The sequence below is a fragment of the Lingula anatina genome, chromosome 3 (assembly GCF_051362555.1).
Source record: "Lingula anatina isolate TDL-2025a chromosome 3, LinAna3.0, whole genome shotgun sequence".
Lineage (NCBI taxonomy): Eukaryota > Metazoa > Brachiopoda > Lingulata > Lingulida > Lingulidae > Lingula > Lingula anatina.
Window position 1 is genome coordinate 28,450,941 of NC_141769.1, and position 14,264 is coordinate 28,465,204.

The following is a 14,264-nucleotide window of genomic DNA, read 5'->3' on the forward strand; positions in this document are numbered from 1 at the left end:
TGAGGTAGAACACGATGCTTAAAATTAATTTTAGTCTTCATTATTTGCCATCAGCATAAGAAACTTTTGGAAGACATCCAGTATTAAGAGTTTCTTGTACGAGCTTCTATCTTTATACAACAAGTGATGTTTTATTTGTTCTTCTTTATATATCTTGCCAAAGACTGTCTTCCCTTTTCATGAGACGGGTTGATTTATATTACTGTGCATATTATTATGTTGTGTAACGTGAAAGTTAGTACAAGTCGTTGGCTACAGGTGAGTATACAGTAAATCTCTGTGTTAAATATTGAATTACTTATTGTCGTTGTGTAAGTGCATACCCATGTGTTTGATTTGTCTTGAAGATTTTACAGGACATGTTCCCTTATTTTTCTGCCTAAGAGTCATGCAACAGTGCTGCATGTACCCGCGGTGTAACAGGAATGAAGTCCGCTTCCCATTACTTTGTACAGGTGACATTTGTCCCATATACTAACCCCAATACTCAAACAAACCCTTACCTGTACTTATATCATATGGGAGGGGGGGGGGGTCCGAACGGGATAAATTAACCCGCCGAATAAATTTTCCTCGAGAACAAATGCAATTTCCTGTACTCATGAAGCCTTGTTCAACCCATCTGTGCATTTGCATGGGTTCTATGTTCAAATTTATTTTATTTTATTTTATTTTAATGATTGAGATAAAATTCTGTCCGATCATTTAAAAAAACGCGCCTTCTGTAAGTTGTAGCTAAAAGTAGTAGGGTTGTAGTAGTATTGGATTTATATTTTCAAACTCACAGAAAACAGAGGGGCAAAAGGAGATTCAACTGGGATCTCATATTTGCAGATGGTGAAATCATGATAATAATAAAGCTTTAAGACAGAAAACAAAACTGAAAATAGAAAACTGTCCTAGCTCACTTCTCAGAACCTATAGTAATAGCTTGTTCTCAAATTTAAAGGGCTTGTTACTGAGAACGTGTTTTTCCCTTTATGCTTATCTAACATAAACTATGGCTCTATTCCCATAGATTTTAGATCGATCTATCCCCGTGGGGAGTCTCACTAGATTACTTTCAGATAATCCGACTTAAATGTCCGTCCCAGTCCCGCCTACTACAAGCTTTAAGGGGGTAATTAACTTTCGTGTCCGCCCGACTGACAGCTATTTGGCGTGAACCCCCAGGGAGTTAGGTCGATCTAAAGTAGGTCAATCTAATCTATGGAAATGGGGTGTAAAATAAGTGCTTCCAACATTTTGACTTACCATGGCACATTAGGCCTATATACTAGTAATTCTTTTTCGTAAGAAGAATTTCGTTGGTCTTAACTGAGATCCGGTTGCGCGCGCAGGGCACTTTAGGTTGCACGCTAGTTGAAGCAAGGAGTCTTGGTGCAATACTCCTTGGTTGAAGGGCGAATTTGTCTAGTGGCGCTGATCTTTTTCACCGAAACGTGGTTTTGGGTGATTTTTATTGTGCACGTGGTGCATGCTATATCGTTATAGACAGTGGTCTTGCCGTTTGCAACGGTATTTGGCGCAATTTCAGTCAGGTTTCGTCGTCTGCTTCTGGACACGTGGTGTCATGGCGGACGAAACTACATGTAGTACCATTACTAAAAATGGACCTGAACACGTGAGTGATGGCAGGAAGGGTAAAGGGAAGTCGGCTTCCAAAAACCCTAAGTCTGTGGAGAAATCCTCGTCAGAGGATAATATTATGTCATTACTGGTATCTTTAAAAGCCTCTGTGGACGCTCAGGACGGCAGGTTAGAGAACATCGTCAGCCGTATTGATAATATGGAGGCGCAATATTCTCAGTATGACGACGAAGTTTACGTCGATTATGAATGTGTTGAGCCGGAGGAGGCAGGCACATCGGGTGAAAAAAGGAAGTTGGACTCGTATCTTCCCGACACGGAAGACAACCTGTTTAAGCACATGGCCAAGAAGTTTAACATGTCGGAGGAAATGGCCGACAACGTGGATGATGTGCTGGCCAAAACTGTGAACGATCTTTTTATGAATGGCCTGGACGAACAACATTTAAACGAGTTGATAAAACAGAACCACAGGCCAGGTAACTGTGATTACCTGCAAGTCGTGAAAACCAACCAGTTGATATGGGACCAGGTCCCAGGTTGGACCAAGGCAAACGATAGGAAAATGCAAAACATAGCACATACTTTGGTTAAAGGTGCAAACATTTTAGTTAAAACTGTAAACCAGATGGCCTTATATGAAAGGAATCCAGAAAAGGACACGAGTGATCATATTGGCAGCATGATCGAAAACTGCAACGATGTCCTAGCACTCATGGGACATATGAACAGGCAGATAAATATGACAAGGAAAGATTTTTTGAAACCGCAATTGAGCGGAGAATATACTCACCTCTGCAGTCATGAGCTGGCTTACAGCCAAAAATTTTTATTTGGAGACGATCTTCCCAAAATGGCAAGGGATATAGAGGATTGCTCAAAAATCAAACATAAATTGTTTGACAGATCTCTCAGAGGACGTAGAGGACGTGGTGCCAGAGGCCGTGGATCTGTGTACAGAGGTGTTAATCGACCTACTGGAGGGGGAAGACCCAGAGTGTGGCAGGATGATCCTGGAGCAGGGCCTTCTTTTGCAAAAAACTATGTACGCAGGGGACAGAGGAATCTGCCCAAGCAATAAATGAGGTAAATAATTATTTTGAAGCAGGTAGATTGGCAGACTTTATTGATCAATGGAAACTGATTACAAGTGACCTATTTATTCTTGACATTGTAAAGCATTGTCATATTAATCTAGATTTCAACGGTGGGATTCCCGCCATTGTGAAATCAAATTGCAAGTTTAATAGGTTAGAAATGTCCATTATTGACATAGAAATTAAAAAATTATTGGACATGAAAGTGATTATTCCTGTGAATAGTGAAGCAGGCCAAATTTTATCACCGATTTTTTTGAGACAGAAAGAAAATGGTGAATACAGATTAATTCTGAATCTAAAGAAATTAAATCGGTTCATTCCATATCAGCATTTAAGATGGAAACCTTTGAGAAAACCCTACCATTGATAACCAAAAATGTAAAAATGGGGTCTGTCGATATCCGTCATGCTTATTATTCAATTAAACTTGCAGATGAACAGCAAAAATTTTTTAGATTCCAGTGGAGAGATAAAATCTACCAATATACCTGCTTACCCAATGGGGTCAGTGAAGGCCCGCGATTGTTTACAAAACTTCTTAAACCAGTTTTTGGGAAACTGAGAAGTTTAGGTTATGTTAGTTCAGGGTACATTGATGACAGTTTAATAATTGGCTGTGATGATTTAGAATGTACGGAGAACTTAAATGCAACAGTTACACTTCTGTCCAAATTGGGTTTCATCATAAATGAAGACAAATCAGTTTTGAGACCAACAAGCAAGTTAAAATTTTTGGGAAATGTTATTGATTCTGACAAAATGATAGTAACACTGCCACTTGACAGGCAGGAGAAAATAATTTCTGCATGCAAAGAGTTGTATTATGTTTCAAAGGCACCTATTAGACAAGTGGCGAGAGTCATTGGGTTGTTAGTAGCAAGTTTTTCAGCTGTGGATTATGGCAAACTGTACTATAGGAAGTTAGAAAGAGCAAAGATTAAGGCTTTACAAGAATCGAAGGGTAACTATGATGCACCCATGATAATATCAAACAGTATGAGGTCAGATTTAATTTGGTGGATTGTCAACTTGAAATCCCAGCATAGGGTTATTGCTAGACCAAACCCCTCAGAGACTTTACATACAGACGCATCCACTTTAGGTTGGGGTGCAAGTTATAAAAACAATAATATTGGAGGTAGATGGACGGATGTAGAGGGTAAATTGCCTATTAATGTATTAGAATTAATGGCCATTTTGAATGCACTCAAGTCCCTCAAACGTGATCTTAAGTCAAAGCATATTAAGGTGATGTCAGATAACACTACGGCAGTGTCATACATTAACAACATGGGAGGCACAGTTTCTGAAAACTGTAATAAAGTAGCATGTGACATATGGATTTGGTGTATATCACATGATGTCTGGTTAACATGTACACATATAGCTGGCAAAAATAATGAGGCAGCAGATAAGGCTTCCAGAGAATTCAAGGATGATCTTGAATGGAAATTAGACAGCAAGATTTTTCATAAGATATGTAATTTTTGGGGAATCCCAGATATAGACTGCTTTGCATCTAGAATAAATGCTCAAGTAGAAACATATTGTTCATGGAAGCCTGATCCAAACTGCTCTTTTGTTGATGCTTTTACCATTGACTGGGAAACTTTTAACTCAGTTTATTTGTTTCCACCTTTTAGCTTACTGGGAAACTGTGTGCAGAAAGTCAGACAGGACAGAGCCAAGGGAATCATTGTAGCACCAATGTGGCCCACACAAGCATGGTTTCCGAGACTGATGGAATTGTTGGTGGAGAAACCAGTCATAATACAGAAAAAGAAGAATCTTTTAAGACTTCCTCACCTGCAGTTGAAACACCCTTTGGAAGGGAAATTAAGACTGATTGCTTGCAAAGTGTCAGGAATAGTTTCAGAGAACGAGGATTTTCAGAGGACTCTACCAAAATACTTATGTTGTCTTGGAAAACAGGGACACAAAAACAATATAACACACACATTAACAGGTGGTTTCAGTACTGTAGTAAAAGGACGATTACTCCACTTTCGCCAACTTTGGAAGCAGTAATCGAGTTTTTAACTGAACAATTTAATAAAGGTTTGGGTTATGAGAGTTTGAACACTGCACGTGGAGCTCTCTCAGCTTTAGGAATAAACTTTGATGGATTCAGAATTGGAAATCACCCATTAATTATCAGATACATGAAGGGTGTGTTTGCAGCCAGACCATCACAACCCAGATACACAGAGGTGTGGGATGTTGAAAGAGTATTGACATATTTGAGGAAACTTTCTCCTGTTAAGCATATAACTCTCAAAGATTTGACATTAAAGCTAGTGATGCTCATGGCTCTGACTCAAGCTGCACGTACACAAACTTTGCAGTTGTTAAGTTTTCAAGGTTATAAAAAATTGAGAACTGAGTTTTTGTTCAAGTTAGATGGTTCTTTAAAACAAAATAGGCCAGGTTATAATGTTGTTTCAGTATCTTTTAAGGCCTACCCTCCAGACAGGAGGCTTTGTGTGTATACTGTATTGAAGGAATATTTGTTTCGCACGAAAGTCATGAGAAATGACAAGAACTGTGCACGTTTGTTAATAAGTTACATGAAACCACATCATAATGTCGCAAGAGACACAGTAGCAAGATGGATAAAAACTGTTATGAGTAGAGCTGGTATAGACACATACATTTAGCTCTCACAGTGTTAGAGCTGCAGCTACCTCTAAGGCAAAAGCCTCTGCAGTACCTATATCAGTCATTATTGACAAAGCTGGTTGGTCTAAGAAAAGTACTTTTGCGAAGTTCTATGACAAGCGCATTGTAAGTAATCAAGACAGATTCCAGGATGGAGTTCTGGGTAAATAAAGAATCTTTTGAAATGAATGAAATGTTTGTCACATTAAGCTTTAAAGTCTCAGTTAAGACCAACGAAATTCTTCTTACGAAAAAGAATTTAAAAAATTAAACGAGACTTACCTTGGTTAAGTCGAAGTTTGATTTCAATTCTTTGAGTAAAGAATTGAGGGAGGGCTTAACTGCCACCCTCCCACCCAACTTTGGGTTACAGCTCATTGCTTGTATTATAGAGGAAGAGAGCTGTGGGGAATTAATGTAATTAATTCCATGTGGTTAATGTGACAAACACTTTGAAAAGTGCCCTGCGCGCGCAACCGGATCTCAGTTAAGCCCTCCCTCAATTCTTTACTCAAAGAATTGAAATCAAACTTCGACTTAACCAAGGTAAGTCTCGTTTAATTTTTTAAATTTGTAGTTTTAACTAAAATTCCATTGCTTGCATGCAGGTTAGACTATATCATTTAACATTGTCCAATTTTTTTTTTTTTTAATCAGCTGTATTTACAACATGGTCATATGACTTTCTAATATGTGTAATACATATGTATTTCAGAGGTGAAACAATGCAAAGAACAATTTCAGTCGCTTTTTTCTTCCTGTCCCTGAGTCTTGCCCAAGCTGGGATTTTTGATGAAATCGCAGACCAAGCACTCAAGTTTGTGCCCAAGTATGCGCCCAAGTTTATCAAGAATGTAGAGACAGGCACCTCTTCAGGCAAACCCGCATTTTGCAATGACCTGGACTGTCCACAATATACGGTAGTGAAGAAAGAAAAAGTAAGTTTCTTTAAAATTAATTCATGTTGTTGCTTCTGGCAGATTTGTAGTTACCCTGTCATCTGTATAAAGTATATTGTAGGGTTAGGATGTTTTGCAAAACTTGTCTTACCAAACAGGACATAAGTGTGGTTTTTAAATTAAATAAAGATCCAGAGTTTTTTCAACATTGAGCAATTTATATGACATGGATATGTTGTGTTGAAGTATTTCTGTTTCTTATTTTCATCAAATTGAGTGTTTCCTAAGAATGAAACCCATTTTTATGGTCCCCCAAAATATTTGGTCTTAGCCTTTTAGTTGTTTGCACTTCCAAGTCCATATAAATACATTGCAGTATTTTAGTAGGCACAGTGTGTGAGATTTTGAGTCAAAATACAGATAGTTCTACATTTAAAATAACTGCATAAATGAAGACATTTTGGCCTACATTTTCAGTATCCCTTTTTTTGTTTATTTCAGGATTATGAAGTACGCAAGTATGTCAAAACCACCTGGGTGAGCACCAGTATGAATGGAATTAGCTATGATGAATCCATTTATAAAATGTTCATGAAGCTCTTCAATTATATCCAGGGAGATAATGTTGCAGGTTAGTGGTAATTTTTAATTGATGATTTCAGTAATAATAATAATAATAATAATAATAATAATAATAATAATAATAATAATAAAAGTAGAAGTTTTATGGTTCTGTTCTCAAGGAAGTGATTAATAATTCCCAAATAATTAAAACTACACACACACATTTACACACACACACACACACTTAAATAATAAATATGAGACGTGAACCCCAACTCTGAGTTTCACGGACATACCCATAGGATGCCTGATCATCAGGAAGTGTTTATGTATACAGTACAGTTAAGTGTATATATATATACACTTTCACCTTAGAATGCAGGGATAAGTAAGAAAACTATGGCTTTACAAGTAAACCAATGCTCTACAAAACTGTAAAATACTTGACATATAGTTGACATAATGCATAATGGCATGTCAGGATTCCATTGAATACCGGTAAAAGCTTTTTTGAATTGAAAATTAGGATTATAAAACTTATAATTAAAAAAAAATAAATCTTTTCTTTCAGGTAAGAAGATTGCTATGACTGCCCCAGTAATAAACCGCCTGATTCCTGGCCCAGGCCCAGCTTGTGAGAATAACTTCACCATGTCGTTCTTCATGTCACCTAAAATCGAGGACCCACCTAAGCCTAAAAATAAGGATGTTTTCCTCAGTACTTTGCCAGAACTGACTGCCTATGTCAGGTAAGTCTGTCAAAATGAGGAGTATTATATATTCAAAGGAACCAAATTTTTAGTAAGAATTAAAATGTTGCTTTTTATTAAGTTGCCTCTTATAAATTAAGTAAACAATATGTTAATTGAAGGGGACAAAGTAGTTGTTATATGAAGGAAGATTAGGATCCCTACATGATTTTGATATTTAAAATGGCAATGTTAGGGTGTTTAAAGGAATGCATATAAATTGTAATCAGTTCAGTTTTCATTGTGTACTTCCCAACTGCAGTTTTTTTACCTGTTCCTTGAAAAAGCAGCCTATATTGTCAATCAGTAATCCTTTTGGTAATTGTTGGAGTTTTGCCACATCAGATAAAACGATAAATCTGTATTTAATTCTTTTTTTCAAATTAATTATCAGTACTTGTATAGCTGCCATACATGTTACAGATCTTATATGTAGATGGTCTTTGAATGAGCAACATTTTGAAATCCCTTTACAGTTCATTTGGAGGATTTGCCACAGAGACGGATGACATTCAAAAAGCAGCAAAGTTGGCTCAGATGTTAAAGGATGCTGGAGTTTCCTTCTACGAAGACTTCTACTACACTGCAGGTTATGACAGCCCGTTTAAACTTCTTAACCGCCACAATGAGGTGTGGTTTATTGGAAAGTAATATTATAACATGCCAGTGCTGTAGGTTGGGTTGAGGAAAAAAAGATGGAGGGGGGGCAGCTGAGAAGCTGATGCTGTAGATCCACTATACAAGTACGCTATTTGCAGGCCTAACACTTGTGCATCTCATCTTGACCAGTCTGAAAGATATTTAGGGACTTCTGATGGACCTTGAAAAAAGAAAAAGCTAACATTTCATGAAGATAAAATTTTCAAGTTTTTATTTATATTTATGAAGGAATAACCCCCCTCCCCTCCATCCCCTGCTGCCTGCAGCCCTGGGTGTGTGAACAGAGATAAGGGTAGGGGAAAAAGATTAGCCTCTCCCCTTCTATTCAATTAACCAGTGCTTATTGTATGCTGAGCCAAAGTTACATCTCATTTAGAAGATCTTTCAGAAATCTGCTGTCTTTCTCTTTACACTTAAAACTCTCTTGCTGCTTTTTGTAGTGTTAACATGAACTATACTGCCTTAAAGAGAGTTGTCTATAATAGATAAATTACATCATAAAACATTTTAAGATACAGTGTTGATTGCAGAATATCAGATATGTATTGAAGACTGCAGGGTAGTCTGGACACTCTTTGAATATTTTTATATGTGAACCTTCATTATAGGCATAGAATAGAAAGCATGGATATTTTGATATTAACAAGGTTGTGATGCATTAATTCCAATTTATGTTCTTGTTATATCTTAATTTGAACTAATATTACTACTCTATAAGGGGGATTTTCTATTATTTACGTTTTATTTTACAAATTTATAAAAGAATAATTTCTCTGTTATCTGCCATCAAAATAGAAATTTCATGTGGCAAGCATAAGAACATGTCTCTTTCTTGATGTCATACTGCAGGTCGCTTAAGTGCACAATCTGAATTTTGATTTTTAAGTGTTGAATAATTTTTATTAATACTTCATTTTGGTTGGGGGGGTATAGTAGGGTGATATCTCTAACATCATGGGCCAGTGACTAAAGTTTGAGAGACGTAGCGCCACAAGTTTTAATTCGGAAGGGCATGCAGTGATGTGAAGCAATACATTGATGATACTTCTAGTAAAAGCAGCATTGTCTCTATGCAACTGCTACGTGATGTCGATATACATCGAACTCTTGTGTTTAAGACTTGTGCAATGTTCCATACGATGTGATAACGTCATGGGATTGCTTAACAAAATTTTGTGAATTATTTTTGTAGCATTATGGCACATTTTGAATTTACGTATTCTCTGTTAGAAAGGAGACGTACTCGGATCTTTATATGTATATATTATGCTGTCTTCGTTTAAATAAAAGGAATAGTTATCCATTTGTTTGTTCCAATTTTCTTATAATTCATAATGATATCGTAATGATATTGTGTGAAAAAGTAAAAGCCACGTATTTAGGCGGGCAGTACAAACAAAGGCTTTATAAATATTAAGTTATCTGAGTATTACTTATTAAGTAGCTTTTATCGCGATTGGAATTTACCCTTTTCACTTTTGGTTGGATAAACAACGATAAAAACGGCCTATATTCTAAATTTTTTCCTTGAATTATGATTTGAAGAAACGTGAAGCAGCTTAAAAACAAAGGAAGTTTCTGGCCGAAATTGACCGATCATGAACCGTCGTGAAAAATCCAGTGGATAATATACATGTACCAAGCTGGTACTTTATTCTGATTACTACGGGTGAATTATTACCTCGTTTGAGAGAATTGCTCTCTATAACTATATATATAAATAATATCTGAACAATATGTGCAGCTGGCCTATATTGTTATTGATATTTTGTGATATTTTAAGCCTTTTCGAGCGTTTTTAAAGGTTTGTCACTATTTTACTGAAAATATCTCCTCAGATTTTTGTAGTGCGGTACCCTGGGCTTCAGATGCTTGTCTGCTTCATTTTAAGGCTTTTGATAATAGGGCAAATGTGGGGATCTTAAAAGAAAAAAGCTAATTCTGGTAGGCCTAGCTGTTCCGCATCAGATATAAAGCTCGAGCTATTATATAGATAGGCAACTACATATGTGAATGCGGACTAAAATGTAAACTGACTATATAAGGGCTTGTGTTCTTACAAAGGGAGATCAAGAAGTTAAGACGGATTTGTGGAAGATGGTGATGAGTTGACACCTGCCGTGGAGAGCTGGATAAGGGGTCAAAGTACTGCTCTGAGTGATCGGGTTTCAATGATTTATAAGTTGTACGGACAAGTTGTACTGTTTTAATTAAAGCTGGGATAACTTTTATATAAATTGTAGATAAACTTACATAATTTTAATATATTTAATTCAGATGTAGTGCGTGGCAGCTAGGTTGCATGTGACATGCAATCCTTTGTTTAATGTTATGGAAATTAACGAGTTAGGGTGCAAAAAGAGTATTATTATTATTGGTATTATTATTATTATACATACGGGGACAGATAGGTAACGGAGATTATTTCAAGAATTTTCTACCAACAGGAATAAAACACGTAGCAGAACTTTGTAAATATTGGTCTCCATTATCGGTTTTCGTGGTGTGGGTGAAACAGATTATCGTTCGCAACCACGACCAGAGATTACTCCCCCCCCCCCCCCCACCTCCCCCGAGTTTTCGCTCATAAGGTGCAACTGTGTGCTTTGCTGGATCTCAGCACCCACTGCAGTCATCACGAAACATCCGACCTCTCATTAGATTTATCAAACCAACCACTTCTCCCATGATATAATATCCTGTGTGTATTTATCATGGGGGAAAACAAGGAATGGAATGAGTTTCTTGATCACAACCTCTGCGCCTAAAACAAAAATCTACACAGCCCGTTGTATGTGTAAGTGTAAACACACTTACTGGAACCAATCTTCGCCATCTCCTTAGCCAGAAATGACAAACAGATGTTTAAATCCGTTGTATAAGAGCTCATGTGCACACACACGTGAATTTAGACAGATCAAGTGGTGGGAAGGTTCCAAAAAGTAAAGGGTAAAACGGTTACTTTTTATTTAAGAAATTCTATCATTTAAGAAACATAAACTTATTTGTTTTTGTCAGAATAAAGTGCAAATTTTATAATGAGTCCTTTACTTCAAATCTCCGCATAAACATCTTTCTCAATATTTTAAGTACATAAACCATTATTTAGAATCTCACCCCTCAATCCGCCTGCCGTTGGGTACTTAAACAAGTGCGCACGCGAAAAAGCGTGTGTAAAGAAGTTAGACAGAGAGAGAGAAACAGGTATGTGCAAAGTTTGGCCGGAGTGTTTTTGTCTGGTATTTTCTACCAAGATACTTATGTAGAAAGCGCTTATATGCTTGCACCGACTTAAATATTTTTCGATAGGTTTTATCTTGATCAAAAGTCGGCGTAAAACGGTTGGGTTTTCATGGCCGATATTGTAGCGATTCTGATAAAGAGCAGCTCAGGGTATTTTTTCTTCTCTCTCTCTCTTTCTCTCTCTCTCTCTCTCTCTCTTGACAATAAATCGAGGTAGTAATTATTCATATACCATGAGCGACAAGAACCTGTCTTTCATGTATAATGGCGCACGTTTCTAGTTTATACAGGGGTTATTCGAAGTGTTACAGGTTATTTTGACAAAGAGAAAAAAATACCTGAATTGGAAATGACCACAGACTTTGCTGTCTAGATTTTAAAAATAGATTGCAGAACGTAATCACGATCTCGAGCGGTTTCTTACAAATTGAACGTTTCTTCAGATCAGGACAGCGAAAATGCAGATCATCCCTACACTCACGGTGTTGTTCTTGTCGGTAGCAGTGACCCAGGCAGGGATAGTAAACCGAATACTGCAGTACATTCCCTCCCTAGGGCTAGGTGGCGGCAATGAGCAGGAAGTCTCCTTCTGCAACGGGTACGACTGTCCCAAATTTGAGAAGTTGGAGAAACACGATGTGAGTATAGTCAAATGTGTTAGGTGTGACTTTATGGAACTATCTCCACAAACTATTAAGTTTGGGAAACTTTTGGGTAGATGTAATTATTTGTATCTTATTTATTTAAACAGGGCCATAAAAAGACGGTTCGTCTATAAAAGCATGTGTCTCTTTCTTACCATATAATATTTGTTCTATTACAAGGTATACGAAGTGCGAAAATACGTTCCCACTACCTGGGTCGCTACAACAAAATCTGATTCTGGCTCCTCGACATTCATGAAACTGTTCTATTATATCCAGGGAAGCAATGCTGAAAGTAAGTTGTTAAAGTATAAAATTTAAACTAACGGGGTTAAATATTTATTTTCTAAGACGAACTTGTACTAATCTTCTGCATCAGTATAACGATAACGGATTTTTTCATCAAATATATTTCCCATAGTTCATTCATTACTCAGTGTATTTCAAATCTGCCAAAATTGTATTTCTAGTGCATACTTGTTTATTGCTTGTGTGTTGACGTCTCTAAAAATGGAGCCGTCAACTGTTTTTACCGAGAAAAGTTATGAAATTAATTCCTCATACTTTTTCAGGTAAGAAAATCGCCATGACAGTTCCCGTGATTGGGAATGTAACTCATGGCGAGGGCAGGACAACAATGGGTTTCTATCTCCCTCCTAAAGTTGGCGTCCCACCTGCACCCACGGACGCCACCGTCTTCATCCGCAGGCTGCCTGAACTGACGGCTTATGTGATGTAAGTATATTGCGGTACATGTGACTATATAATGTAATAATGATTGTGTTAGTTGTGACAGTAAGAACATTGTAGGGTATGGTGTTACAATCCCCGTTTGCGGTTGGCGTACTTAAATTATGCCACTAAACCGCCATACCTTCTTTTTCACAATAATTAATACAAACTAACAAACAATTTAAATGCGCCCCGAATCCTCAAGGTACAATTGGATGGTGCATGTGTTAATTTGGAATGTGGGAGATGGAATACCGTTCGAAGGAGACACTTGGCATCATGATTAATGTGATTCGCATTAGACTGAATATTCCTTTATTGTTTTAATTTAATTTGCAGTTATAAATGATATTTAAATTTAATATTTGATATATTTATCCCACGTGTAAAAAGTTCTGTATAATGCATATGCTTTTGGTGACATATGTGCTTTTGGTGACATCAAAATTAACTGTGTGTATTTTTTTTTCATATCTAGTGAATTTGGTGGTTACGCGAATGCGGAAAAGAACGAAGCCAAAGCCAATGAGCTACGCACAGCACTTAACGAGGCGAACGTCCAGTATGAAAAAGACTATTACTTTACTGCAGGGTATGACAGCCCTATGAAGTTCTGGAACCGCCACAATGAAGTGTGGTTCATTGCTAAATAAAGCACCAAATCATGTAGAATTATGTGTCTACTCTCTGTTGACTGACGTGTATGTACTGTATACAGCCTTAATTGTGATTCTGTCATTCAAAAAAAATTAATAAACAAATAAAATAAATGAAAATAACAAGAACTAAAGATGATATATGATTTTTCTTATTCAAAACATTGGTAGGATTTCCACTGTAGGTGTGGCCAGGCTAGACCTGTCGCTGTTTATGTAACTGCTTGCTGGTCGAGACATCTATTTTTTATTAACAGTATTTTCTTCAAAATTATACTATTGAAAAATCGTACAATGATAATCATTTCAGTTATGGATGTACGTTTACGACGACGTGACATTTTGCTATTGATTATTTTCAGCGAAATAAAGGTGAATAAAAGTATATCATCTGTGTTTAAGGTCGTTCGGGCTTAGTATTTTGTTCCTTGTATATAAAATTTCTTAAGACTTTATAGCTTGACCTGTTCCTATCAAAACATTTATTTGTCTAGTGAAAAACAATAACATTCACTGAAATGTTAAACCCATGACCTGCTTATTTAATCTTAAGACAAAAAATAGTAAATATTTAAATAATAAGAACATTGCTGAAATTTTGGGCTGCAAAAATCCACATTATGAAATTTCCGGTTCAATCCTTGGTTAAATGTATAACCTGCTTAATTTTGCAGATCCTGATTTTACCCCTATGCAATAAATTGGCACACTCACTCAACATGTAAACACTGTCAAGTACTGTGAAATAGATTTCACATCATTCATTTGG

The 14,264-nt window shown here is 36.8% G+C and overlaps 3 protein-coding genes across 3 annotated transcripts; all 3 read left to right on the forward strand.

The window, feature by feature from the left end:
• The first annotated feature begins 161 nt into the window (after positions 1–161).
• On the forward strand, positions 162–9,496 carry LOC106171120 (heme-binding protein 2). Its single transcript, XM_013551278.2, has 5 exons — positions 162–258; positions 6,064–6,286; positions 6,749–6,878; positions 7,383–7,560; positions 8,037–9,496. Exons 2-5 carry the CDS (start codon positions 6,074–6,076, stop codon positions 8,209–8,211), a joined length of 696 nt encoding a protein of 231 aa, XP_013406732.2. The 5' UTR covers positions 162–258; positions 6,064–6,073; the 3' UTR covers positions 8,212–9,496.
• Positions 1,285–5,331, forward strand: LOC147763170 (uncharacterized). Its single transcript, XM_087009208.1, has 2 exons — positions 1,285–2,676; positions 4,334–5,331. Exon 1 carries the CDS (start codon positions 1,478–1,480, stop codon positions 2,669–2,671), a length of 1,194 nt encoding a protein of 397 aa, XP_086865334.1. The 5' UTR covers positions 1,285–1,477; the 3' UTR covers positions 2,672–2,676; positions 4,334–5,331.
• A 1,826-nt stretch (positions 9,497–11,322) lies between the features above and the next one.
• On the forward strand, positions 11,323–13,891 carry LOC106171010 (heme-binding protein 2). Its single transcript, XM_013551098.2, has 5 exons — positions 11,323–11,424; positions 11,907–12,101; positions 12,288–12,402; positions 12,680–12,842; positions 13,318–13,891. Exons 2-5 carry the CDS (start codon positions 11,922–11,924, stop codon positions 13,490–13,492), a joined length of 633 nt encoding a protein of 210 aa, XP_013406552.2. The 5' UTR covers positions 11,323–11,424; positions 11,907–11,921; the 3' UTR covers positions 13,493–13,891.
• Positions 13,892–14,264: the final 373 nt, after the last annotated feature.

What these genes read in the sequence shown, in the direction of transcription:
- LOC147763170 (XM_087009208.1), top strand. Translation starts at nt 1,478, where the DNA reads ATGCTATATCGTTATAGACAGTGGTCTTGCCGTTTGCAACGGTATTTG.
- LOC106171120 (XM_013551278.2), top strand. Translation starts at nt 6,074, where the DNA reads ATGCAAAGAACAATTTCAGTCGCTTTTTTCTTCCTGTCCCTGAGTCTT. An exon ending in CGGTAGTGAAGAAAGAAAAA is followed by an intron (nt 6,287 to 6,748) that starts GTAAGTTTCTTT and finishes TGTTTATTTCAG; the next exon opens with GATTATGAAGTACGCAAGTA. An exon ending in GAACTGACTGCCTATGTCAG is followed by an intron (nt 7,561 to 8,036) that starts GTAAGTCTGTCA and finishes ATCCCTTTACAG; the next exon opens with TTCATTTGGAGGATTTGCCA.
- LOC106171010 (XM_013551098.2), top strand. Translation starts at nt 11,922, where the DNA reads ATGCAGATCATCCCTACACTCACGGTGTTGTTCTTGTCGGTAGCAGTG. An exon ending in AGAAGTTGGAGAAACACGAT is followed by an intron (nt 12,102 to 12,287) that starts GTGAGTATAGTC and finishes TTCTATTACAAG; the next exon opens with GTATACGAAGTGCGAAAATA. An exon ending in CCAGGGAAGCAATGCTGAAA is followed by an intron (nt 12,403 to 12,679) that starts GTAAGTTGTTAA and finishes ATACTTTTTCAG; the next exon opens with GTAAGAAAATCGCCATGACA.